The following is a 26415-nucleotide window of genomic DNA, read 5'->3' on the forward strand; positions in this document are numbered from 1 at the left end:
TCCAGCCACCTTCACCCTTCAGGTGAGCAGGACGTGGCAGCTGGAGTCCTATAAGCCTGCTGACTTAGAACTTCTCGTGAAACAGACTACCTGATAAACAGGTATAATAATAATATTATTATTAATAATAATAATTATTGTAGTTTTTTGTGTTAATGATAATCATAATAATAATATTAATAATAAAAATTATTATTATCATTATTATTATTTACTATTATTATTGTAGTTGTTGTTAATAATAATAATGATGATTATTTTTATTATTACTATTATTATTATTGTTGTTGTAGATAGATAGATGGATAGATGGATAGATAGATAGATAGATAGATAGATAGATAGATAGATAGATAGATAGATAGATAGATAGATAGATAGATAGATAGATAGATAGATAGATAGATAGATAGATAGATAGATAGATAGATAGATAGATAGATAGATAGATAGATAGATAGATAGATAGATAGATACTTTATTAATCCCGGAGGAAATTGTATATATCCACTGCTCAGGCATTACATAACGAATAATACTGGATAAACACCAGGAGAAAAAGAAACACTGACATCACAGGACATACCACAAGACATACGCTACACTAACAGACACATGCAGCACTAACAGGACTTATATACTAAACTATAATTAAAATATAAACAGTATAAAATTAAAATATAAACAGTATAAAATTGAATTAAAATATAAAACAGTATACAATTTAAAAAAATATACATATATATATAAACAGTATAAAATTAAATTAAATTAAGTTAAATCCATTCAACTCCGTGCTGACCTCGCCACCTCCCCCCCGCTCCTCCTGAGAGAGTCATTGTACCCCCTGATGGCACAGGGCACGAAGGAGGACCTCAGCCTCTCTGTGGAGGCGCTGTGTGACCGCAGTCTGCCGCTGAAGGTGCTTCTCTGCTGGGAGAAGGTGGTGTGCAGGGGGTGGCTGATGTTGTTAATGATAGCCTTAACTTTAGACATGGTCCTGCTCTCCAGAAGCATATCCACAGAGTCCAGGCTCAGCCCGACCACTGAGTCCGCTCTGCGGATGAGTCTGTTCAGACGGTCCATATCTCTTTTCCTGGCCCCCCCACCCCAACACACAATGGCGTATGACAGCACACTGGAGAATACAGACTGATAGAACATGAGAAGGAGCTTAGGACAGATGTTGAAGGAGGCCAGCCTCCTCAGGAGGTGCTCTGCCCCTTCTTGTACACACAGTTCAAGTTGAGTGACCAGTCAAGTCTGCTGTCTAGCTGCAGTCCCAGGTACTTATAGTTTTCTACCACCTCCACCTCACTGCCTTTGATGATCACTGGCTGTGGAGAGGGAGGTGCCCGCCGGAAATCCAGATTTAATTAAAAGTGTTACTACTATTTATTATTACATATTATTATGTATTTATTACTATTATTATTATTAGCATTATTATTATTATTATTATTATTATTATTATTATTAGTGGTAGTAGTAGTGGTGATAATATAGTAGGAATAGTAGTAGTGGCCCATAAAGAAATTAAAACAGGAGCATTTATGCATAGAATTGTAAAACCATTATTTATTCTATTAATGATTTTGTATGAGTAAACCTAAATGAAATAAACAGGGGAGCTGCATATTTTCTATTTTCACTTTGAAGGCATCATCATATCTCTGGCATTAAAATACGTCAAACTCTGATTTTATTCTGCGTGACAGTTGGTCAGGAGGTGGCTTTTACAGAGTATGTTTGTCAAAAGAATTAATCATGGTAAAGATATGGAGTGAATGCAAAGATAATCATGGTATACCTATCATGTCACTAAATCGTGTTACAAATAGCAATAGTAGTAACACTTCAATTAAATCTGAGATGATTTTATTATTATGTAAATATTATATATTTTCAGACATGTTATTCCATGACTTTAGATGTATGTTTGCTTTGTTTGTTTTATTATATTTATATATTTATTTACAAAGGTTGTCCTTATATTAAAAATCCTCCCACTGTACACATTTTACCTTGGAAACATTTCTGTTGGGCAGTGGGCAGTGAGGAGTAATGGAGCATAGCAAAGATTTGAGATTCTCCTTTAATTTCTTAATTATTTTAAACAGTATTTTATTTTATTCAGTTTTAATTGAACGAGGGCTGTCCTGCTGGGGTCAAGCTCTCCTTAAACCTAAAGTAATAGTATGATAAATACAACATTTTATACCTTTAAATCAGTAACTGATTCAGCCACAACTTACACCAACTGAAGCTTCATTTACTGCACTGATAGAATTTATTATTGAAGTTTTTTCCTGATGTGAAATAGAATGTTAAGTATGATACTTATGCTAGTATAATACTAAATTAAAAAAAATTTAAAAAAAATATTTCAAGAGAAAACAACCAATACTAGATCTTTTCTTTTAGGTTAGTATTCTAACCACTCATTCATGATTTTAAATAGTTCCCAAATCAATTTCTGACATAAAAAGTGACAAAGCTGGTGTAATCTCATTTGGCGAAGTTTGGGCAACAAAAGATACTGGTTAAAGTAGAAACATTGAGGAAATGGGTATACACTGTAGCATACACATGGACTAATGAATTCATGAACAACCCTTAGTGAAATATTGATGGTATTTTTATTTGGGACTAAGATACATGTAAAATTTAAACATGAAATTAATGCTGTGTTATGAAAAACTGATTTGATTGTATATTGTTGCTGTAAAATTCACTAATAAATCATCGATAGAATTCTCAGCAATAAATGAAGTACGATTGTTATCTTTCAAGAGCACAGATCCAGAAGTAAAGAAATTGATCCATGAAACTGTTTGTTTTTCAAATTTAAAAATTTGTAAAACACATCTTCATAGACAGACAACTGGTACCTGAGATACTGAAGTCTGAGTCTGTACTTTATCAGTACTTAAATAGTGTCTTCGATAAACCAATAATTTTAATTTATAGTGATGAGACTCCATTCCAGTGAACTTCATCTATGTTACAGATGGGGGGTTTAAATTTTATTAATGCAGGTAATATGACAATTCAACAGATGGTTTAGTTCTGTTTTCCCATGTTCATATGTACCTCTGAATCTGTATCTCTGAATGTTGTCAACTCACATTGGTTTATGCCTGGTTTTCCACATGATATGACAGGCTCAAACAGAACAGTGAACATCACAGGCCCTGGAGCATCTTCATCTCAATATAATAATAATAATTGCATTTTCCATTGCACAGCCTTTGCTGATAAAGGATCCACAGAGGAGGGATAGTTTATTTAATGTAACCAGCTGAGACATTTGTAGTCATTATTGGTTCCTTGTTTGGAAGAGCAAGGAAAAATGAGTTTTAAAAGTAAAGAGGCTAAAGAGTTCTTCACTATGATAGTTCAAATATAGACTATATATATACCGTAGATGTAAAGCTATTAACTTGACAAACGAAAATGAGTGAGGCAGATAACCTCTGGACTGTATCTACATAAGGGCAGCATGATGGCGCGGTGGGTAGCGCTGTCGCCACACAACACGGCTGGTCCGGGTTCGAGTCCCGCTTTGTGCAAAGTTTGCATGTTCTCCCAGTGTCTGCTTGGGTTCTCTCCGGGTTCTCTGGCTTCCTCCCACCTCCAAAAAACATGTGCTTCAGGTTAATTGGCCGGTCCCAAATTGCCCGTAGGAGTCAGTGTGTGTGTGCGTGGTTGTCTGTCTTTGTGTGTGGCTCCACGGCGCACTGGCGTTGTGCCCAGAGTGTTCCCCATCTCAAGTCTTATGCCAGCTGGGATAGGCTCCAGCTCCCCGTGACCCACTGTGGCAGATAAAGTGGAAGACAATGGATGGATGGATGCATCTACAGAGAATGAATTGTTTCTCCAGTACAGAAAGATTTTTGGAGGAATAATATATGTTGGCATGATGAGAATATTAGTAAGCGGTTTCATATTTAAACATTCAGCAGATGCAGATCAATAAAACTGTTCATTTAAGTGTACATCTGTAATGTATATTACTTTCTCCTACCTCTGTTTTAATCACTCCAAAGATAAATACCCACAGTATCATGGTATTTGGCTGTTCCAAATGTGCCTTAATATTTGACAGTAACATCATATCCCACAAGCAGCAGCAAAAGTTACCTGCAGTCAATGTGCCACAGTGCTGTGCTTGCATCCGGGGGAGACGGACAGACAGGAAAATATGCTTCCATCAATTCCAGGTAGTTTTAGCTGACGGGCCCTCCATCCAAACCTGGCTCCAGATGAGGGCCCCGGGCTTCCTCCAGGCAGGGTAATTTTTTTCCCTTCTCAGTTTTTCTTGAGGTCTTCTGAACCATTCTTTGTCTGGCCCTTCACCTGAGACCTGTTTGCTTTGGGTGACCCTACCAGGAGTACAAGACTCCTGACAACATAGCTCCCAGGATCCCAAGGGCACACAAACCTCTCCACCATGATAAGGTGATGGTTCCTTGTTAAGGAGTTACAAATGTATTCAAAATTTTAAACTTAGAGGAACCTGACAAAGTGACATCTTTTTTTCTGAAACGGCCTTGTCTGTCTGTCTGTCTGTCTGTCTGTCTGTCTGTCTCTTAATGGGATTGCACAAAAACTGATTGGCAAATTTTCGAAACTTTGCAGATTTTTTTGGTCGTATGTCAAGAAAGATGTCATTAAATTCTAAAATGAATTTGAAACTAATCTCTTTGGGTTTTCATACAGTCCAAAAAGTAAAAGGGGAAATCTGTGACTCTAAATTGCCCATGGTTGTGAATGTTGGTGAGAGTGGTCGTGAGTTTTCCCCCAACTCCCACCCACTCATGACCTTAGATAGTACAGTAATCCCTCGCGCATTCACGCATCACCACGCGTGGCTTCACCACATAGCAGATTTTTAGTAGTTAGTCACGTGATACCCTACGCACATTCTATTAGATGATGGCATCTAGAAGTGTGCTGCTTTCCGTGAGTATCGGAACACAGCGCACTTCTGTGAGACACAAAAGTGCTTTAAACAGTCTAAAACACTGTGGGAAAAGGTAATACAGATAGAGTGGGGCTTAATTGCAGTATGGGGAGGGTTCATACGTGTTTAAATTACCATAAATAATTAAATAAATAGTTTGCCGGAATTTGTTTTCCCTTCCTTGAGTGGTCACCTTATCGTGGTGGAGGGGTTTGTGTGTCCCAATGATCCTAGGAGCTAAGTTGTCTGGGGCTTTCTGCCCCTGGTAGGGTCACCCATGGCAAACAGGTCCTAGGTGAGGGGCCAGACAAAGTACTGCTCAAAGACCCCACATGATGATGAAAAACATTGGAACACGTTTTCCCATGCCCGGATGCAGGTCACCGGGGCCCCCCTCTGGAGCCAGGCCTGGTGGCTGGGCCTGCAACCATGGGGCCCAGTCGGGCGCAGCCCGAAAGGACAATGTGGGTCCCTCTTCCCATGGGCTCACCACCTGTGGGAGAGGCCATAGGGGTCGGGTGCATTGTGAGCTGGGCGGTAGCCGAAGGCAGGGACCTTGGCGATCCAATCCCCGGCTACAGAAGCTGGCTCTTGGGACGTGGAATGTCACCTCTCTGGCAGGGAAGGAGCCTGAGCTGGTGTGTGAGGTCGAGAAGTTCCGACTAGATATAGTCGGGCTCACCTCCACACACGGCTTGGGCTCTGGTACCAGTCCTCTCCAGAGGGGTTGGACTCTCTTCCACTCTGGAGTTGCCCATGGTGAGAGACGCCGAGCAGGTGTGGGTATACTTATGGCCCCCCGGCTTGGCGCCTGTACATTGGGGTTCACCCCAGTGGACGAGTGGGTAGCCTCCCTCCGCCTTCGGGTGGGGGGCCGGGTCCTGACTGTTGTTTGTGCGTATGCACCAAACAGCAGTTCAGAGTACCCACCCTTTTTGGAGTCCTTGGTGGGGGTGCTGGAGAGCGCTCCCACTGGGGACTCCATCGTTCTGCTGGGGGACTTCAATGCTCACGTGGGCAATGACAGTGAGACCTGGAAGGGTGTGATTGGGAGGAACGGCCCCCTCGATCAGAACCCGAGTGGTGTTCAGTTATTGGAGCTGTCAACCGATCACCACCTGGTGGTGTGTTGGCTCCGATGGTGGGGGAAGATGCCGGTCCGACCTGGCAGACCCAAACATATTGTGAGGGTCTGCTGGGAACGCCTGGCGGAATCCCCTGTCAGAAGGAGTTTCAACTCCCACCTCCGGCAGAACTTCACTCACGTTCCGGAGGAGGCGGGGGACATTGAGTCTGAGTGGACCATGTTCCGCACCTCCATTGTCGAGGCGGCCGACCGCAGCTGTGGCTGTAAGGTGGTCGGTGCCTGTCGTGGCAGCAACCCCAGAACCCGTTGGTGGACATCAGCGGTAAGGGATGCCGTCAAGCTGAAGAAGGAGTCCTATCAGACCTTTTTGGCCTGTGGGACTCCTGAAGCAGCTGATGGGTACCGGCTGGCCAAGCGGAATGCGGCTTTGGTGGTTGCTGAGGCAAAAACCCGGGCGTGGGAGGAGTTTGGCCTTGGAGGACGACTTCAAGACGGCTTCGAAGAAATTCTGGTCCACCATCAGGCGTCTCGGGAGGGGGAAGCAGTGCAGCATCCACACTGTATATAGTGTGGATGGGGCACTGCTGACCTCAACTCGGGACGCTGTGACTCGGTGGGGAGAATACTTCGAAGACCTCCTCAATCCCGCAGACACGCCTTCCTATGAGGAAGCAGAGTCTGGGTTCTCTGAGGCGGGCTCTCCTATCTCTGGGGTTGAGGTCACCGAGGTAGTTAAAAAGCTCCTCGGTGGCAGGGCCCCGGGGGTGGATGAGATCCGCCCAGAGTTCCTAAAGGCTCTGGATGTTGTGGGGCTGTCCTGGTTGACACGCCTCTGCAACATCGCGTGGACATCGGGGACAGCACCTCTGGATTGGCAGACTGGGGTGGTGGTCCCCCTTTTTAAGAAGGGGGACAGGAGGTTGTGCTCCAACTACAGGGGCATCACACTCCTCAGCCTCCCTGGCAAGGTCTATTCAGGGGTTCTGGAGAGGAGGGTCCGTCGGGAAGTCAAATCTCGGATTCAGGAGGAGCAGTGTGGGTTTCGTCCTGGCCGTGCAACAGTGGACCAGCTCTACACCCTCCGCAGGGTCCTTGAGGGGGCATGGAAGTTCACCCAACCAGTCTACATGTGTTTTGTGGACTTGGAGAAGGCGTTCGACCGTGTTCCTCGGGGGGTTCTGTGGGGGGTGCTTCAGGAGTATGGGGTACCGGACCCCTTGATAAGGGCTGTTCGGTCCCTGTACGACCAATGTCAGAGTTTGGTCCGCATTGCTAGCAGTAAGTCGGATTCGTTTCCAGTGAGGGTTGGACTCCGCCAAGGCTGCCCTTTGTCACCAATTCTGTTCATAACTTTTATGGACAGAATTTCTAGGCGCAGCCAAGGCGTTGAGGGTGTCCGGTTTGGTGGCCTCAGTATTGCGTCTCTGCTTTTTGCAGATGACGTGGTGCTGTTGGCTTCATCAAGCTGTGATCTCCAACTCTCACTGGAGCGGTTCGCAGCCGAGTGTGAAGCAGTTGGGATGAGAATCAGCACCTCCAAATCTGAGACCATGGTCCTCAGTCGGAAAAGGGTGGAGTGCCCTCTCCAGGTTGGGGATGAGATTCTGCCCCAAGTGGAGGAGTTCAAGTATCTTGGGGTCTCGTTCACGAGTGAGGGTACAATGGAACGGGAGATCGACAGGCGGATCGGTGCAGCGTCTGCAGTGATGCGGACTCTGTATCGGTCTGTCAAGGTGAAGAAGGAGCTGAGCCAAAAGGCAAAGCTCTCGATTTACCGGTCGATCTACGTTCCTGCCCTCTCCTATGGTCACGAGCTATAGGTCGTGACCAAAAGAACGAGATCCCGGATACAAGCGGCCGAAATGAGTTTCCTCCGCAGGGTGTCCGGGCTCTCCCTTAGAGATAGGGTGTGAAGTTCGGTCATCCGGGAGGGACTCAGAGTCGAGCTGCTGCTCCTCCGCATCGAGAGGAGCCAGATGAGGTGGCTCGGGCATCTGGTAAGGATGCCTCCTGGACGCCTCCCTGGTGAGGTGTTCCGGGCACGTCCTACCGGAAGGAGGCCCCGGGGACGACCCAGGACACGCTGGAGAGACTATGTCTCCCGGCTGGCCTGGGAACGCCTTGGGATTCTCCCAGAGGAGCTGGACGAAGTGGCTAGGGAGAGGGAAGTCTGGGCTTCCCTGCTTAAGCTGCTGCCCCCGCGACCCGACCCCGGATAAGCGGAAGAGAATGGATGGATGGATGGATGGAATTTGTTTTTTGTGGGTGGATCCTGGAACACATTACAGTAACTGGGAGTAACGTGGGGTCATTGTATAAGCTTTTACAGAAAATGGAATGATGGATGAACATTATATTACAGATCTTCCTTGGCTACCTTTGCCAACTGCCCTTGAACAAGCTGACAAATTACTATTATACTGGGTTGAAGAAAGAAAATTTGCATGAAAAAGGAACCACTGAATTTTGAGTATATTTGGAAATGAGTGGATTCATCCATTGTGATGGTGTACTTATTTTGTACTGTATCTCCCTCAAAATTTAATCTGAAACTTAACACAAGAGGAAACTTCTATCTCACCTTGAATTTCTTTCAGTGATGAAAAATGTGTACATTTCTCTCAGGTAGCAATAAGTTTCTTATTTTCTTATTACTGGATTGAAATCTTCATAAACTTCTTTTCAAGAATTTAGACCAACGGGTGATGTAGTGATGGAACTTGCCTAAGTGATTGAAATATGCTTTATGCACTGCAAGCAGTGAATAATCTCCACCAGGAGAATTAAACATTCCAGTGACATGTCCATGCCACAGTCTCTTAAATGCAGGGTCTTGTTTCAGGTCTAAGCTTTAACTCTAAATGTAAATCTACTACGTGTTGGAGAGTGCTGAGCTACTGTGTCTGTATGTATCTTGTGTGCTAAGCAGATGTTTGATCCCCTAGTAAACATTATACAGCACTAAAGGGCCAGTTGTTTGCTTCTAGAGTCCATTCTTTGTGGAACTCTCTCCCTATTAGGGCCACTATTTATGTTTCTGCTATAGTGTGCGATGCATCATTTTTTATCAAATCTTTTAGTGCATGCAAATGTTTCAGATTAGACAGAAGAACATCTATGAAGTTTTATCTGATGTGCATAGTGCAACAATTACAAGTTAGAGGTTTTGATATCCCTGCAGTCTGGCCTGATTCATGACAGTGGATCATTTTTGGATCATTATGGCCAACAATAAAATTGTTACTTGTAGATTTTTTTTATTGAATGTAACAAAAGAAATCGATATTTCAAATGAGAGACCTACACAGAGAGGGCCACACTGGTCTGTGTGAGACAGCTATGTATGCTTTCCAATTGTTGCTGAAAATTAAAAAGGATCCTGCAGCCCCTCATGACAACTGCTTAAACAATTTAAGTTATTGTCACCATTAAAGTGATCCATACAGACTATAATTGTACATAATCAGCATACTGTCAAATCTGCTAATGGATGACAGACTTATATAAAATTGTTACATGTTAATCACTCAAAGTACTACAAAAACAAAATTATATTTTTACGTTTCTTTACTATTTTGGTTCATCTTAGCTAAATTTGATAATGCAACACTGCCAGATATCTAAACTGTATGAAATCATTACAGATTTCCTTCTGCTTCCACACCACGGATCCAGAGCTGTAGGTCAGATTACAGTTGTACAGACAGCCACTGGTGTTTGTGTTATTGATTGGTGACCAAACTCTTTGTTGCCTTTTGGTTTTGGGTCATCTATCTTCTGATCCACTATCTTTGACCTCCATCTCTCCATACTTTTCTTTAATCTATCAGTTCATTAGCAGTTATATTGTATTATTGACATGAGACAAAACAGTAAAAATGTCAATGTGTAGCCTTCAGAATACACTTACAAAAACCAGATTGTGCTGAAAGTGACAAGTCAACAAGGTTCAGCAACAGAGAAGACAATTCAAGCCGAAAGGCAAATCCTGCCAGTCCATGCTCCTCTGACAAATGTACATTATTTAATGAAGGGGAGGAGCAGTGCTGCAGGTCCATGTGTAGAGGTGTGATTTCTGCATCACAGTTATCATGCCATGAAATCACTGTCTCATCAATATGGAATAATGTACATTTTAATTCCTCTGTGTCTGTAGAAGTGTCTGTCACTCTGTTGAATTTAAACACAAAGCTTTTAGTTTTGCCTCTTAAATAGCCAATATTTACTGCAGTGACATTACTTCATGCATGGAAACGAGCAAAGTGTACAATCAACCTCAGCACTGTTACCTGAATAACGCATGCTTTAAATAGCAGGAACATTAATAATGGGTTTTTGATTTTAGATCAGGGGTTGTTTTATTTTTTTTAGTCAATGGTACAGTTTTTTTCCTGCTGCCTATACAAATTGATGCACCAGACGTCAGCTCATTTTAAGATCAGCAACCTCTGGATGCACGAGTACACTGAAGCACTTACACTTACACAATGGAGGCAGAGGGCTTAAAAATGTCAAATTCCATGTGTCATATATAAAAACTCCACATTTCTGTATGCTGTATGTTAATATTTCATTTTGTTTGAAATTGACTGTTCAGGAGGAAGCAGGACCAACACTAGACACCAACATCACAGGTGAAATTCACAGATTTATTAAAAACATTCCAAGGTCAAAACCAAAAAATGGTTCAAAACACACAACAGTATCCGTAGAATAAGGTCAGCTCAGAGTACAGGCAGAAAGTTTTGTACACAGGTGAGACAGAATGTCACGGTTCCGTGTTGCTGCTCTGATCAGGCTGACTGAGGCTTTTTAAGCCTGACTCTCTTTTGGTTCTTTACCAGATTGTTTTGTTCCCTTGCCTGCATGTCTTGGTTGCTGCTCTGTGTGAGTTTTCTTGTGTTTCCTTGATTTTTGGTTGTTTTGAATGAACTATGGAAGAAGACTTCTGTACCGGTTTTCTGCATTTGAGTCCTACTACAGCTCCTCGTGATAAAAAAACTAGGTGAAAAAAAGTTTTTTTTTTTGACAGAGGCAATATCCATGAAACAGGCAACATAAAAACAACAACACAAGTAATTAAAAAAAAAAAGAGAAACAACAATATCCATGTAGTCCTGCAAGAAAATGAAAAAAAGTATGAGAATATAAATTATTTTTTTACAGCATATTTTTCAAAAGCATTAACATTCACCTGCTTCTCGATGGATGCTTCAGCCAGAAGCACTTTTTAACCAGACATCTCTTAGCAAAAGCCCCATAAAGACCTTTCTCTGTGATGTCTTTTTGTTTGTTTAGACTGAACACAGCATAAACAAGCACATGAGTGCATGTTTGTCTATAGACACACAAACAAACATGCACTCACACACGGACAATTTGGAAAGCTCAATATGCCTGAAGTGCATGGGTTTTTTTTGGAGGTTGGAAGAGCCCGGAGAGAACCTACACAGACATGGGGAGAACATGCGAACTCCGCAAAGAGCGGGACTTGAACCAAGAGTCGCCTTGCCGTGCGGCAACGGCACTACCAACTGCGCCATTGTGCCGCCCCAGGCTTTAGTTTCATTCATTTGTTCATGGTATGAGAAGTAATTATAAATACTACTGTGCAAGTGGTAAAATCCACATCAACACCATCTCAAGATGTTACCACTACCATTGCACCAGACAACAACAAAGCAGAATTGTGCACAGTGGCGCAGTGGGTAGCAGCGCCCGTTTGTGTGTCTACATGTGGCTCCGCAGTGCACTGGCGTGTGCACCCTGCCAGAGTGTACCCGCAACGGCGGAAGAAAAGATTTGTAAATGAATGAATGATCATTCTTAACAGTTGTAAAATCAAAACTACTTCCATAAACTTTCATTCACACCGTCTGTCTGTTTGCTTATCTATCATTTGTTCCTTTGAGCACTCAGCTCTGGTTCCTTAAGTTTAACAAACTTCAAAAGATGGAAGCTGATATCGAGTTGTAGATGCAGTGTGTGGCTGTGAGGTGAGTCTTCTTAGTAACTGTGGTTTGATGTGGAGTTGTAGTTGTTCCCAGCTTGAAAAACACAGAGGCTGAAAGTGAGAAAGAATTTTGCTTCATCTGTATGGTTCTGATCCATCTCACTCAATCAGCAATTAGTCATTCTTCCTCATCTGTCATTCCCCCGATCTCTCCCGCTCGTTTTCTCCTATCCTGCTGGTTTCTGCAGTGCTGTACCATTAATTCTACCGTTGCACACCCTTCCCCCAACAGGCTTACACACTTCTGCAATGTCACACTTTTTCTCTCTCCTCCTCTTTCTGTTCAGTCCATCACACTTGCATGTTCGCTCTGTCCACTAACACTATACCGTTAATCACTTCTTCAAAATTGCACCATATTACTACTGTAGTCTGCCCTAACTTTCTTCTATGTCCTCAGCTTCTATCGCTAATGAAACTAGCCCTGTGTTATTCAAGCCCTGCAGCACACACACACAGACACACACACACACACACACACACACACACACACACACACACACACACACACACACACACACACACACACACACACACACACACACACACATACACACAGAGACACACACACATAGACACACACACACACACGCGCACACACACACACGCACACACGCACGCACGAACGCACGCACGCACACACACACACACACACACACACACACACACTCAATCAACCAGCAAATTCCTTACTGTAGCAGTATGCCTCATTATTGTACCAGTAGTGTGTGAGCATAAATTTGTGTGTGTGTGTCTGTCTCTGTGAATTAGTTTTCACTTTACACCATGTCAGGGAGAAATAAAGTGTGCATACTCAGCACATAACAAGATAAAAGCTCTTTTCAGTGGGCACATTTGTACACAGTCATGAACGCGTACACACACACCCATACACCCATACACACATACACACACACACACACACACACACACACACACACACACACACACACACACACACACACAACCGTTTTCATTTGCATGTCTTTCACATTTTCTTGGTCTGCTTGTTTCTTCCTTGCCAAGGGTTACTGGCAGCATTTAACCTTCATCAGACTGCTATTCTCATATCTCATATTTTTTATGATAAGACATCTTTACATAGACAGGTATTACTGACTCTTCTGGAACAGCTGCTGTTCCTCAGAAAGAAGTTATGGACTGTTCCATTATCTATGTATATTTATATACTGTAAGAATTCAATTAAATAAGGTGCTGCTTGGACATCTTGTGGGGAGAAGAAATACTAAAGTGCTACATGCATCTATGTGGAAAATTATACAGGACTATAGGATTTGGGGAATTGAACACAAACCTCCAGATAGATGGATGACTGCTCCACCACAGCTGCCCCAATGCCCAGCTGCAATGCCACCCGTCCCAACTTTAACCCCATTCTAGTAAATCAAATGGACACCACCAGTAAAAATGACTTTGTATTTACACTTTTGATATACAAACAACTAATAACATGGTAGTTTACCCATACAACACTGTAGGAACAGATCAACAGGTGTAATTTATCATCTGGAAACTGAAGAATTCTGACTTCTCTGTACAATTGGACCACGCCAGCAAATGTCAAATCCAATCTATTGTGTGTTTTCCTTCTGTCACAGTAAATATTTCAACCTCATAAGTTGTCTAACTGAAATGTATTTTTAATTAGTTTGACTACTATTTTTGTTTGTCCGTATGTCCTTATTTCTCTGTAGCTCCATGCTGCCCACTCTCTATCAGGACCATGGCAGCTCTGTGCTGTGGCCTCAGACTTCATCCTACCCTTCCTCCTCCAAAACTTCCAACAGCCACAATGCCGCCGCCCTCCACCAATAAGTGGGAGCAGTATGGGCCTAAACCCAACCTACTATCATGCTGTCTATGATGTCAGCATTGAACAGTTCATGGAGGTTCCTTTTATCAAAGCAGATAGGGGCTATGGGGTTCGCTCTGGCAGAAGTTGCATATCCCATGTTACTAGTAGCACTGATTGGACAGTCCCCCTAATCCGACGAAGGGGAGGAGTGGTGGACCACCGTGACATCATCCAAGCTCACCAGGCTCACAACTGCGCAACACACCGCAAGCTAGGAGGAGACAATGGGAGTAAGTAGAATTCAATTTAAACGACTGACTTACATCAGAGTTGGTTATAAAGTCATGCAGGGGAGAAGCTTCAGGCTTCAATACTACTCATAATTGCCAAGTGGGAATCACCAGGAAAATGCTGACATGACATCATACCATAGGCTTATGTTGATACCTTTGGTTATGAAATTTGACGAACATTTGTTTGCACAGACGTGGATAGATTAGCTTTATCCATTCTTAACTGTTGAATTTTCACAACATATTCCCCCTTCACTCAGTCAAATTTATACAGCTATACCACATAAATCTTATATCTACTTCCTATATATTGATGGAGAAGCACTGATGCACACTTCCTATTGGCAAATTCAGAATAATACTGACCAGTTTAAACCTTTTTATGTGTGCAAAATGCAAATGCGTGTCTGATTGTATACATCAGGTTTTTCAGGAAAAGAAATCATATTAATGGTGTGGAGGTCTCAAATATGCATGTAAAAAATACGATGTACAGTATTAAGTTCGTAAAATAAAAAGGTCAGCCACAAGGGGGGTGAAAAGGTCACTCAAGCTAGCTTGCGCGACAACAAGCTGATTTGCTCTGATTTGACACCTACTGTCAAAACCAGAAAACGTTTCGTATTTTGTCAGGAACAAAAACAAAACCAAAAATTTTTATTTTTTCATGTTGCAGAACAGAATCGAAACAGAAAATAATTGTAAACCGGTTAATACAGTTTTTTGTTTTTTTTTCGTTCTTGAAAAAAACATCTGACCTCATGTTTCCCTTCCTTTCATTCACTCAATGCGTAATGACAGCAGAGAGAAGTTGAGGCATATCTCCAGCAGTCAAGGAAATGGTAGTCTCCTAACTTCAGTTATATTCATAACAGGGAAACACTGCAGTCTGTCAATCTGAAAAAAATGTTTGATTTAGACATTAACTCTTTGTCTGGCAATCGTTTTCAGTTCAGTGTTTCCCCGTACTGCCAGCACTTTGTATCAATTAATCTCCTTCCGTGGACTTCCTCCGACGCTCCGGACATTTATCGGTGTTTTCTTTCTGTTCCTGACCAATCACAAGATTCTTTGTTCTGAGCTTAACGTACTGTATTCGCTTCACAGTGAGCTCTGACACTCTGACATATACAAACTTTGTTGCATCATAAGCTGCCGCAACTTCTCCGTCTTCCTCTGACTCTCCATCCTCTCTTCTGTAAGTGTATCTGTGCTGTTGTTCTGTTTACTGTAGGGACAAATCAGTATGGTAACTTATTGCTTTAATTGCCAGTTTAAAAGTCCTAAAGCTTTTAAACATACCTATTTATATTTACAATGAACGTAATTAACCGGTTCAGGAACTATATTTTTTTGTTTTAACCGGTTCAGGAACCTCAGTTCATGTGTGGAATGTAAAACCGGAAAGTTTTTAATCATGTTTCTGTTCAGAACGAACCGATTGGTTAAAAATCCTGGTTCAAAGCCCTGGTATAAATAAATAAATAAAAAACGAATAAATAAATAAACCTATTAATAATTCCTGTAGGGAAATTACTTGTGTTTACCTCGTAATACTTCCACACATATACAATATTTTCCGCACTATAAGGCGCACCTAAAGCCTTTAATTTTCTCAATAACTGGCAGTGTGCCTTATAGTCCAGTGCGCCTTATAAATTGATAAATATTAAAATTGGCCATTCATTGCAGATGTATTCTCAGATGAGTGTTCAGTTCTCAGCTGCAACATCAACCCCCACGCTGTTGCCTATCTGCTCAGCAAACCAGACAGAATACAAAGGTCTAAGCTGTTATATACCGTATTGCCCCAAATATAAGACAGTGTTTTTTGCATCGAAATAAGACTGAAAAAGTGGGGGTCGTCTTACATTCGGGGTCTAGACATTATACCCATTCACAACGCTAGGTGGCGCCAGATATCTTTAAAGCAAATGCTGCACTTCTCCCTGGGAAAAATTGAACCCCGTCACGAAGAAGAAAAATAAAAATAGCGGTAGCATGAAGAAGAAAAATGAAAAACAGTGGCAAGAAAGAAAAGAGAAGAAAATAAGAGAAGAGATAACAGCAAATGGAGAAATGTAGCGACAATCTGGAGAAAAGTGGGTCGAAGATCGGCCAGCTTAACCGGCAGCTGAGGAGAAGTTAGGATGCAAACAATGTTTTTTCTTATTCAGATTTGTTCCAAGACAACAGTTAGTTAGACTTCGCTTTGATGGTTAATGTAGTTATTGCAATTTTGTTGTTTTATCACAGTAGATGGTTTTATTTACATTTCAAAATTAAGAAGCCATTCATTTACAAATGTGATTGCACTTTAGTTTACATATTTAAATGTTCAGATATTAAGATGTGATAGACAGTTTTTGCATGATTTGAATGAGGCAAAATAACACGCTTTCTTTCTCAAATATATTGTTATATTCATTTGTTTCAGATGTACTGTAATTATTTTCTGTATAAAAATTAAATTTGGTGTTCAAAAAGCCTTTTTTCAAACTTGAGTTTTGAAAAAGAGGGGGTCGTCTTATAATCAGGATCGTCTTATATTCGGGCCAATACGGTGTGTGTGTGTGTGTGTGTGTGTGTGTGTGTGTGTGTGTGTGTGTGTGTGTGCCTGTGTGTGTGTATATATATATATATATACTGTATATGGAAGAGTCAGAGGCCAAGATAAAGGCAACACGGAGAGAAGTCAGCCAGCTAGCCGAGCTACAGAAGGGGAACATGGTGAATAAAGGGGTACCCAGGAAATACAGCAAGCTCTCCATACCTGAAGCACTCGAAACTGCCAAACAAAGACTAATGGCTCTGGCTACTCGACTGAAGAGATACACCAAGGAGATAGAGGCCAGGGGAATAAACAAGACCTTCTCCACTCAACCAGCAAAGGTGTACTCTCAGTGGCAGGGAAATAGCACCCGGTCAGACCCACCAAGAGCTGAGGTGGAGAAATACCGTAAGGGCATATGGGAAAGAGAAGCATCACACAACACCGATGCCCAGTGGCTAGTGGACCTGAGGACTGACCACAGCTGCCTCCCAGAACGAGAACCAGTAACCATCTCAATGGCAGACATCCAAGAAAGAGTGTCAAAGATGAAGAGTTGGTCAGCACCGGGCCCCGATATGCTCCATACGTACTGGCTAAAGAAGCTGACAGCACTCCATGAGCGTCTAGCAGCACAGATGAACCAGCTGCTAAGGGATGGGACGCACCCAGAATGGTTGACTGAAGGCAGGACAGTCCTGATCATGAAAGACCCACAGAAGGGATCCACCCCATCCAACTACCAGCCAATAACCTGTCTCAGTACAACATGGAAGCTCCTGTCAGGCATCATGGCGGCTAAGATGAGTAGGCACATGGATCAATATATGAGCGGGGCACATAAAAGAGTTGGTAGTAACACCAGGGGAGCCAAGTACCAGCTACTGGTGGACAGACCAGTACACAGAGACTTTAAGAATAGGCAGACCAACTTGTGCACCGCCTGGATAGATTACCAGAAAGCCTACGATTCAATAACACACACGTGGATACTGGAATGTCTGGAACTGTATAAGATCAACAGGACACTAAGAGCCTTCATCAAGAACTCAATGAGGAAGTGGAAGACAACCCTGGAGACTAACTCCAAGCCAATTGCCCAAGTTAACATCAAGTGCGGCATATACCAAGGGGATGCACTATCACCACTGCTATTCTGCATAGGCCTGAACCCCCTCAGTCACATCATCACAAAGAGTGGCTACGGATACCGATTCCGAAGCGGGACAACAATCAGCCATCTCCTCTGCATGGATGACATCAAGCTGTATGCCAGGAATGAGCGAGAAATTGACTCACTGATCCACACCACCAGGATCTACAGCGACAACATAGGGATGTCTTTCGGATTAGACAAATATGGCCGGATGGTATGAAGAAGAGGCAAGATGATCAGAACTGAAGGGGTTGACCTTCAGTTCTGACAAGAACAAGGTCCGAGCCATCAACATGTATGCACTGCCTGTCATCAGATACCCCACTGGGATCATAAGCTGGCCAAAGGAGGAGATAGAAGCCACAGACATCAAGACGAGAAAGCTCCTCACCATGCATGGAGGGTTTCACTCCAAGTCCAGCATCCTGAGGCTGTACACTAAGCGGAAAGAGGGAGGCCGAGGACTAGTGAGCATCAGGGCCACTGTCCAGAATGAGACATCAAAAATCCAAGAGTACATCAGGAAGATGGCCCCAAAAGATGGACTGCTTACTAAATGCCTTAGACAGTAGAAAACTGATGATGATGATGATGATGATGATGATGATGATGATGATGATGATGATGATGATGATGATGAGGGGGAGGAGACAACATGGAGGAACAAGCCCCTAGATGGCATGTACCACTTTCAGATAAAGGAAGTGGCTGATATCAAGAAGGCCCACCAATGGCTGGACAAAGCTGGACTGACAAACAGCACAGAGGCACTAATCATGGCAGCACAAGAACAGGCCCTAAGTACAAGAACAATAGAGCCAATATCTACCGCAGTTAGATCTGACCCAAGGTGCAGGCTATGTAAAGAAGCCCCAGAGACAGTCCAGCATGTGGTAGCATGGTGTAAGATGCTCGCCAGGTCATCATTCATGGGGAGGCACAACCAAGTAGCTGTGATAGTGTACAGGAACATATGTACCCAGTATGGACCAGAAGTACCCAAATCCAAATGGGACATACCACCAAAGGTGGTTGGGAACAACAAGGCTAAGATCCTGTAGGACTTCAGCTTCCACACTGACCAGCAGATGCTGGCTAACCAACCAGACATAGTGGTGGTGGACAAAGAGCAGAAGACAGCAGCGGTGATAGATGTGGGGATTCCAGCTGACGCCAACATCAGGAAGAAGGAACACAAAAAGTTTGAGAAGAATCAAGGGTTGAAAGAACAGCTGGAACAGATGTGGAAGATCAAGGTTACTGTGGTCCCCATAGTAGAAGGAGCACTTGGGGCACTGATCCCCAAACTGGAAGAGTGGCTCCAGCAGATTCCTGGAACAACATCTGAAGCCTCAGTCCAGAAGAGCGCAGTCCTAGGAACAGCTAAGATACTGAGCAGAACCCTCAGTCACGTGGTATCAGATGGGCAGGGAGGCTCAGATGTCAGCATTTTCAGCTCCTCCCCTAGATGAAGCATGCCTCGATACGCGCTTCGCGGGAATGCCCCCTCCCCTACTCGGGACACCCTTTGAAGCCTTGGAACGGAACGTCACATCACTGCCTTCAGGACTGGATTAAAATTGCTAAGCAAGGCATGTAGCTAATGTTCAGTTCTGTCCACCTCCCTCCCTAACTAATTACCTTAAGAAATTTGAGAATCACTTAAGCTAACATTGATGCTAACGTTGATGTACCGTTAGCAAGCCTAACTTGCCATAATTTAACATTTCAGAAACAACGAAACAATTGGCCTTTATCTATGATCAATCTAATTTTGTCAATAAGACAAAAGTACACTTTGAATACATTTTTGAGTGTAGCCTACTTACAGCACGTAGCTTGATCAGCAGCATCCTGTCCGGCGTCTGTGGGCAGAGAAAGGTGTGTACGTAATGTGGTTATCCAGGCTCCGTAATGATTAAGGATGGACTGCCTGCATATCTTACTCTCCGTCCACACGTAATCGCATAAGTGCGTTGATCAACACGTTTATTAGCAGAACAACTCCGTAACAACCCCAAGAATGACGGGAGAGAGGACTGGGACGTGTAGAAATTCACGCCGTTCCTCCTGGAGGACAACCTCTATCACAGAGTTCTCCCACCAGCATACAGTGCGTCCTGGTCTGACCCAGAACTGGCCTTGGCGTCTTAGGCAAGGAACGTGAATGAATGAATGGATGAATAAATAAATAAACATTTAAACTTTATGACTTATAAGCTGTCAAGCATCAACTCATCTTCGATGTGGAGCTGTTATACGTCAGAAAAATAGCCGGTTTTCGTCTCTGGGACACGTCCCCCAGAGACATGTTTCTCTGCTCCAACACACGTGATCATTTGAATGAGGATCAGGTGTGCATCCGCTTTGCGAATCCGCCTGATATCTGTACTGAATCTGCTTTTTGCTGCCACCGGGCCGTTTACTGAGCACATCCCTGAAGTGAGTGAACTGGTGAGGCGGACCTGCGGATGTTAAGGGCGAATCCGCCCCGACGTCGGGGGCTATGTGGGACTCTACCTTGATACAACAGTCTCTGCCTGTGATCTTTACAGGTATATGCTTGTAAGTAGAGGAAGAAGAAATGCCCAATTATTTGAATGACGTCTCTAGAATCTTACTGACTAAGTTGAGAGGTCTATTGAATGTTTAGTATCAATTTCAGTTGCTGTCAGTCTCCAGAAAACCTTGCACTTCTCCACACAGGCTACATTAATTATCGGTTGCAAAATCCCGTCTCTAAACATATGCGACTTCTTCCTAAAGTAATGCTGGATTTACCTACAGCCTTCATTCTCCCAGGTATAGACCTCTTCTGGACATACAGTCAGCCATTATCCTTTAGCAGAGGAACCTATAAGCATTTGGGAGAGATAAAATGTGGAGAGATCAAAACATCATTGTGCACTAGTATGCAAAGGCACAAGGAGTGCATGCCCCCCACACCTCGTTTATTGTTGCATGACTCTACCACTGCACTGTCCGAGGCAGCACAGTGCAGCCCTGAAGCTCTGACTAATTCCCATAATGCTTTTTGAGCCACTCTGCTGCTTCAGTGGCCATCTCTCCATACAGCTAGGATCAGGCACATCGGAAGTAGAGCTAACTGGATTAAGTAGAGGACACAGAATCCAAAGAGTTTGTCCTCAATGGAGACTTTTTAACAGTTTATCAAATATTTGCTATCTTCTGGAGCAAAATGTAAAATTCACATACAAGTAAGCTGTCTGGCATTTTAGCACTATGATAAGTGTTGTTGTTGTTTTCAAGCAGCATCAAATGTGAAAGTTCTCAAGGACATAGTCATATAAGAGCATGCAAGGATCAACAAATATTCCTGTATTCAGGTAAAAAAAAATGCACAGAACAGAATTTAGACTAAGGACTCATTTAAAAAATCTTTACCCCTAACCCATAATCATCTCTTTTCACCCTCTTTTCAAGATGTTGCATTCCAGTTGTGGGAAAGAAACATGTACAGACTTTTAATGACCTATACATAGGTGGTACCAGAGCACCCTGGGTCGGAGGTCAATGATTGATCTTGTGATCGTATCATCTGATCTTCGACCATGTGTTTTGGACACTCGGGTGAAGAGAGGGGCAGAGCTATCAACTGATCACCACCTGGTGGTGAGTTGGGTCCGTTGGCGGAGGAAACCTTTGGATAGACCTGGTAAGCCCAAACGAGTAGTGCGGGTGAACAGGGAACGTCTGGAGGAGGACTCTGTCCGTGAGGCCTTCAATTCACACCTCCAAAGGAGCTTCTCGTGCATCCCTGTGGAGGCTGGGGGCATTGAACCTGAATGGTCGATGTTCAAAACTTCCATTGCTGATGCTGCAGCTGAGAGCTGTGGTCTCAAGGTCTTGGGTGCCTCAAGGGGCGGTAACCCTCGAACACCGTGGTGGACCCCGGTGGTCAGGGAAGCCGTCCGACTGAAGAAGGAGGCCTTCAGGGGCATGTTGTCCCTGGGGACTCCTGAAGCAGTTGCAGGGTACCGACAGGCCAAAAGGACTGCAGCCTCGGCTGTGATGGAGGCAAAACAGAGGGTGTGGGAGGAGTTCGGAGAGGCCATGGAGAAGGACTATCGGACGGCACCAAAGTTGTTCTGGAGGACTGTCCGACACCTCAGGAGGGGGAAACGGGGAACCATCCAAGCTGTATACAGCAAAGATGGGACACTGTTGACCTCGACTGAGGAGGTTGTCGGTCGCCGGAAGGAACACTTTGAGGAACTCCTGAATCCAACTACCCCAACTGACCCGTCCTCTGTTGCAGAGGCAGAGCTGGAGGATGATGGGGGATCAGAGTCAATCTCTCGGGGCGAAGTCACCGAGGTAGTTAAACAACTGCACGGTGGCAAAGCCCCGGGTGTTGATGAGATTCGCCCAGAAATGCTGAAGGCTCTGGGTGTTGAGGGGCTGTCGTGGATGACACGCCTCTTTAACATTGCATGGAAGTCTGGGACAGTGCCGAAAGAGTGGCAGACTGGGGTGGTGGTTCCTCTTTTTAAAAAGGGGGACCAGAGGATGTGTGCCAATTACAGGGGCATCACACTCCTCAGCCTCCCTGGGAAAGTTTACTCCAAGGTGCTGGAAAGGAGGGTCCGGCCGATTGTCGAGCCTCAGATTGAGGAGGAACAATGTGGGTTCCGTCCTGGTCGTGGAACAACGGACCAGCTTTTTACTCTCACGGGGATCCTAGAGGGGGCTTGGGAGTATGCCCATCCAGTCTACATGTGTTTTGTGGACTTGGAGAAGGCATATGATCGTGTCCCCAGGGATATACTGTGGGAAGTACTGCGGGAGTATGGGGTGAGGGGGCCTCTCCTCAGGGCCATCCAATCCCTGTACGCCCAAAATGAGAGCTGCGTTCGGGTTCTCGGCAGTAAGTCGGACTTGTTCCGAGTAGCTGTTGGCCTTCGCCAGGGCTGCGCTTTATCACCAATTCTGTTTGTGATTTTCATGGACAGGATATCGAGGCGTAGTCGTGGTGAGGAGGCTTTACAGTTTGGTGGCCTGAGGATTGCATCACTGCTTTTTGCAGACGATGTGGTCCTGTTTGCGTCATCAGCCTGTGACCTGCAGCGCTCACTGGTCCGGTTTGCAGCCGAGTGTGAAGCGGCGGGGATGAGGATTAGCACCTCCAAATCTGAGGCCATGGTCCTCAGCAGGAAACCGGTGGAATGCCTTCTCCAAGTGGGGAATGAGGTCCTTCCACAAGTGAAGGAGTTTAAGTATCTTGGGGTTCTGTTCACGAGTGAGGGAACAATGGAGCGTGAGATTGGACGGAGAATTGGGGCAGCAGGAGCGGTACTGCAGTCGCTTTACCGCACTGTTGTCACAAAGAGGGAGCTAAGCCGAGAGGCAAAGCTCTCCATCTACCGTTCAATCTTCGTTCCTACCCTCACCTATGGTCATGAGCGATGGGTCATGACCGAAAGAACGAGATCGCGGATACAAGCGGCTGAAATGGGCTTTCTCAGGCGGATAGCTGGTGTCTCCCTTAGAGATAAGGTGAGAAACACTGCTGTTCGCGAGGGGCTCAGAGTAGAGCTGCTGCTCCTTCGCGTGGAAAGGAGTCAGTTGAGGTGGTTTGGGCATCTGGTGCGGATGCCTCTGGGACGCCTCCCTAGAGAGGTGTTTCTGGCACGTCCAGCTGGGAGGAGACCTCGGGGCAGACCCAGGACCAGGTGGAGGGATTATATCTCAACACTGGCCTGGGAACGCCTTGGGATCCCCCAGTCAGAGCTGGTGGATGTGGCCCGGGAAAGGGAAGTTTGGGGCTCCCTGTTGAAGCTGCTGCCCCTGCGACCCGATTCCGGATAAGCGGTGGAAGATGGATGGATGGATGGACATAGGTGGAGTCTTTGGTAGTTTTACAGAACTATCTGCTTGATATAAATTACCTAAGACACACTTATTCAGATATTTACTAAGTAGGAACTATGCCTTCAAAATGTTTCATAGCTTCCCCACCCAACCCTCTAAGCAGCGATGGGAGGACATCTTGATTTCCGACCCAACCAGAAGTCTCCCATATTTATCGGGATCTTCTATCATTCAATCCAGAGCAGTGCTCCAAATATTGCTATCGCCTGGGAGCAGGAGTTGGGTGTGGAATTCAAGGAAGACTTCTGGGAGTGAGCTATCAACAGAATACGTAACTCTTCATCATGTGTTCGTTTGATTTTGATGCAATTTTGAAAGACATGTTTTTTTAAATTAGAAAAAATCAAATTTACTCTACGTGGGGACACAAGTAGATTTTTTAAGCAGTGGTCTTTTATACAATATTTTACGGATTTATAAACCCTCAATGCAATATAAACCCTTATGCAATGTTAACTCATCAACTAAGGGCCACTGTTTTCCAGATTTTGCCATATACCATCCTATGGCTGTTTTGTAACAATCCACCAATGTTACTTTCTGCTTATATTTATCTTTTGGCTTTTATTTTTCGCTTTTGTTGTTGTGTTTTTGTTTTGTTTGTTTTTTGTTTGTTTAGTTTTTGCTCTTGTTGTATGTATGTCTGTATATTTGCGTGATAGGCTCACCTCTCTCTTGTGTTATTATAATGAATTTGTGAGCATGTTATGTGAAGGGAAGGGGCAGTTGGGTGTGTGGGAATTTTCTGTCTCTGATTTACATTATTGTACAAACTCTCTTCTCATAACTCGGAAAATTAATAAAAATACCTTGCGTAAAAAAAAAATCTTTACCCCATGTTATATAAATATTTCTATTCAATGTTTTATTCAAGAATTGGTTGAATTACAGTAACAAAAAATTAATGCCATGATTTACATGGGACCATTTCAGCGATCCGCTTTGGAAACCATCATTGATGGCAAAACAGAGAAAGCGCTGTAACATCCATCTACAATACCTGCTCAGTTCCCTCCGTGCGTCTGCTGTATCTTCTCCTGCATGTCACTTTACCTTTCCGATCATCCGCACTGAAAGTAGAGGTAAGATCTTAAGCTCAAATCCAAGCCCGACCTGGCCCAAAATTCGGGCCGGGTCGATTTCAATGAGGGACAAGGTTGGCCAGTGCAGCACCTGAACACTTCTTCTATGGACTCCTATCATTGTAGTGCATACAGAATGTGGTAAGGATTTGTGCTGAAATAAGCAAGGCCTTTTCTCGCAAAGATATTGTCTAAATGGTGGCATATTTCTATCATTCATTTAACTTCACACTGAAAACAATCCAGACAGTGTTCATGATCTCCAAAAGAAATTTCAAAGTTTTGACTCATCAGGTTGTTTTATGGTTTAGCATTTGTGATAAACAAATCAAAGAAGATACAGTTATCTTGATGGTGTGTCAACATGTGTCAAACTCAAGGCCCGGGGACCAAATGTGGCCCACCACATCACTTTATGTGGCCCGCAAGAGCATAAAAGGTCAGAGTGTCTTAAAAATAAATAGGTCAAAAGTGTGCAATGACAAAAACTATATTTCCCACAGTGCAGTAATTAAGCCCATTTTAACTGATAAAAACATTTTGAACAAAGTTAATGTCTTAACTTTTTTTTTTCCTTTATTCACTTGGATAGTTTGATCCTTGATTGATGGAGTTTTGTGGGGTTCATAACCTGACAAACTAAAATAATTTGTTATAACAGAGCAATAACATATTTTATCTTGCAACTAATTTTTATAACTTGTATAAGTAATACATTTAGAGTCATTTAACATTAAGGAGTAGCTATATTTATTTTACATTATATTGAGTTACGTTTACGTACATAAGTTATATCTGGCCCTTCAGTGAAAATTCGATGACAATGATTTTGACACCACTGGTGTAAAATATGGAACTGAGTTACACGGTACATCTTTGCTCATCCTCAGTATTCTCATTTGCGTGCGTCCTTGCATCTTTGAAGCACATTTTTTGACAGGGACGCAAAATCATCAGACAACATGCATTCCTGGGACACATGCTTTAAATACTTACAATAATAAAAAAAAAAATCTATGCTATCTTTTTCCGCGATATAATATTGGGAAAAAATGCACTTCCTTTCAGCAAAAATATTCATAATTTATCCATTTCTCCACTTAAATTTCAAACCTGGAAATCATTGTGTTTTGGTCTCGCACGAGTTTATCATCACAAGACTCATCTACATGATTCAGCCTTATTAAAATCGACCAGGGGCAGCACAGTTGTGCAGTGGGCAGCGCTGTCGCCGCACAGCAATGTGGTTCCGGGTTTAGGTCCCGCTCTGTGCGGGGTTTGCATGTTCTCTCTGTGTCTGCGTGGGTTCCCCTCAGGTTCTCCGGCTTCCTCCCACCTCCAGAAATATGCGTTTCAGGTTAATTGGCCAGTCCCAAATTGACTGTAGGTATGAACGTGTGTGTGAGTGGTTGTCTGTGTCTCTGTGTGGCTCCGCTTTGTACTGGTGTCGCACCTTGAATTTTTGCAGCCTCAGCTTGGATAGGCTCCAACTCCCCGTGACCCACCAAAGCAAATGAAGCTGTTGTGACAATGAATGAATGAATAACATCGACCAAAC

The 26415-nt window shown here is 43.6% G+C and overlaps 1 protein-coding gene across 2 annotated transcripts in view; it reads left to right on the forward strand.

Annotated features, from left to right (window-relative positions):
- Nucleotides 1-26415, forward strand: part of wdr83os (WD repeat domain 83 opposite strand) — a 57780-nt gene that overhangs the window by 10340 nt on the left and 21025 nt on the right. The window contains exon 3 of one of the 2 annotated variants that reach the window (XM_068320935.1): nt 13783-14173. In XM_068320935.1, the coding sequence (XP_068177036.1) occupies nt 13783-14173 (391 nt within the window). Of the gene's footprint in view, nt 1-13782; nt 14174-26415 lie in introns of those variants that run through there. The other variant, XM_068320933.1, reaches the window with a different exon arrangement.

Source organism: Antennarius striatus, chromosome 8 (assembly GCF_040054535.1).
Source record: "Antennarius striatus isolate MH-2024 chromosome 8, ASM4005453v1, whole genome shotgun sequence".
Lineage (NCBI taxonomy): Eukaryota > Metazoa > Chordata > Actinopteri > Lophiiformes > Antennariidae > Antennarius > Antennarius striatus.